Source organism: Arachis ipaensis, chromosome B09 (assembly GCF_000816755.2).
Source record: "Arachis ipaensis cultivar K30076 chromosome B09, Araip1.1, whole genome shotgun sequence".
NCBI lineage: Eukaryota > Viridiplantae > Streptophyta > Magnoliopsida > Fabales > Fabaceae > Arachis > Arachis ipaensis.
In genome coordinates, this window is record NC_029793.2 from 18325428 (window position 1) to 18327010 (window position 1583).

The 1583-nt window shown below is 42.6% G+C and overlaps 1 protein-coding gene across 1 annotated transcript; it reads left to right on the forward strand.

Moving 5' to 3' along the window:
• LOC107619071 (pectinesterase 3) lies at positions 52–1412 on the forward strand. The gene has a single exon (XM_016321278.2). The coding sequence runs from the start codon at positions 224–226 to the stop codon at positions 869–871; it is 648 nt and encodes a 215-aa protein (XP_016176764.1). The 5' UTR covers positions 52–223; the 3' UTR covers positions 872–1412.

Genomic DNA, 1583 nt, shown 5'->3' on the forward strand with positions numbered 1-1583 from the left:
ATATATATAATATATATATATTAAAAAATATCCTTATCATTTGTTTATCTTGATCCTTTTAAGGAGTAATTTTGGTCACGGAATGTTACATTTTGCCATTTTGGTACTTTAACCCCTTACCTTACCTCAACACGGTTTCTTTTCCGAACCGACGACCTGGAAGATTAAATAGAAAAGAAGGGTGTGAAGGGCATAGAATAAAATAATAGCAACAAGGCACGAGATGGATTGTGTGAAGATGTTGAAGAACAAAGGATACAGCAAAGTAGAAGAAGAGAATCAGAGTCACTACGTCGAAGATCAGCGCAAACATTATTCCAAATCCCTAATCGCTACTCTCTCCACCGTCGCACTCTTCTTTCTCACTCTCCTCTTCGTTCTCGCCTTAGTCCGCCATGAGCCCGCCGAGTCAGCCACCGAGTCCATTCGAGTCGCCTGCAACGTAACTCGTTATCCCAACTCCTGCTTCACCAGCTTAACCTCCTTCCTCAGCAACACCACTACCACGAAAGCCATGGATCCACAAGCTATCTTGTCCCTTTCACTCCGAGTCTCCATCCACGAGCTCTCTAATCTCGCCTCCGCCTCCTCCCTCTCCGTTGACTGCAGGGAGCTCGTGGATGACGCCGTCTCCCGCCTCAACGACTCCCTCTCCAGGGTGGAAGCGGCACCAAAGGGGCTTACGGAGGTGGAGATGGCGGACGCGCGCACGTGGGTGAGCGCCGCCTTGACGGACCAGCAGACGTGCCTGGATGGACTGGAGGAGATTGGGTCCTCCAACGCTTCGGAGGTGAAGACCAAGATTGAGAGGTGCGGTGAGTACACCAGCAATACCTTGGCCATTCTTGCCAATTTTAAAATCTTAGCTTGATGCTGATTTGATTCATATATTTATGTGTGCAATGTTAAACCAGTAAATGACAGATATGATTAATAATCACTGATCAGGTGAACCTAAAGAAGGTGGAAACTCACGCGTTCCTAGTTGAGAATCATTAGATTAGATTATATCTAAGGCTTCTCACCTGACAACTCAGCGAGTTTCTACCTAAGTGGAAAAGAAAAAAAAAAAACATTAAAGCATGTTGCTGATGAGTTAGGAATTTTGAGCAATGAATGCTTGTGCCTAAATTTGTAACCGTATGAAAAGTTGAGTATATTATGGTCGCTGTGACAAATACAAATGGTTGTGGATCTAAGTTATTATATGTTATGTTTGTATATTCAGACTTCAGACCTTCGTATATATGTTTTGCAATATGCCAAATATAGTATCCTAAACCCCCAAATGGCCAAATCCAATATTTGAACATTGGATCAACTTTCTCGGGTAGTGATTAATGTTGTCTTGTAATAGTTTCCCAGAATCAGAGGTGGAATATATATCTAATATCTTTGCAGTTGAAGCTAAAGGATGTTCTCAATCTCCGCTCATTAAAATTAGTTACCTTTGGGGAACCCTTCTTTCTCTCAACAAGGGTGGTTATTTTTTTTTTTTTTGTTGGTTAGCTATGAATGTATATCAAGATTGACGGCAGATTAGGTTCTATTCGCCGTGACTCGGTCTTCATTCTTCAATGGCC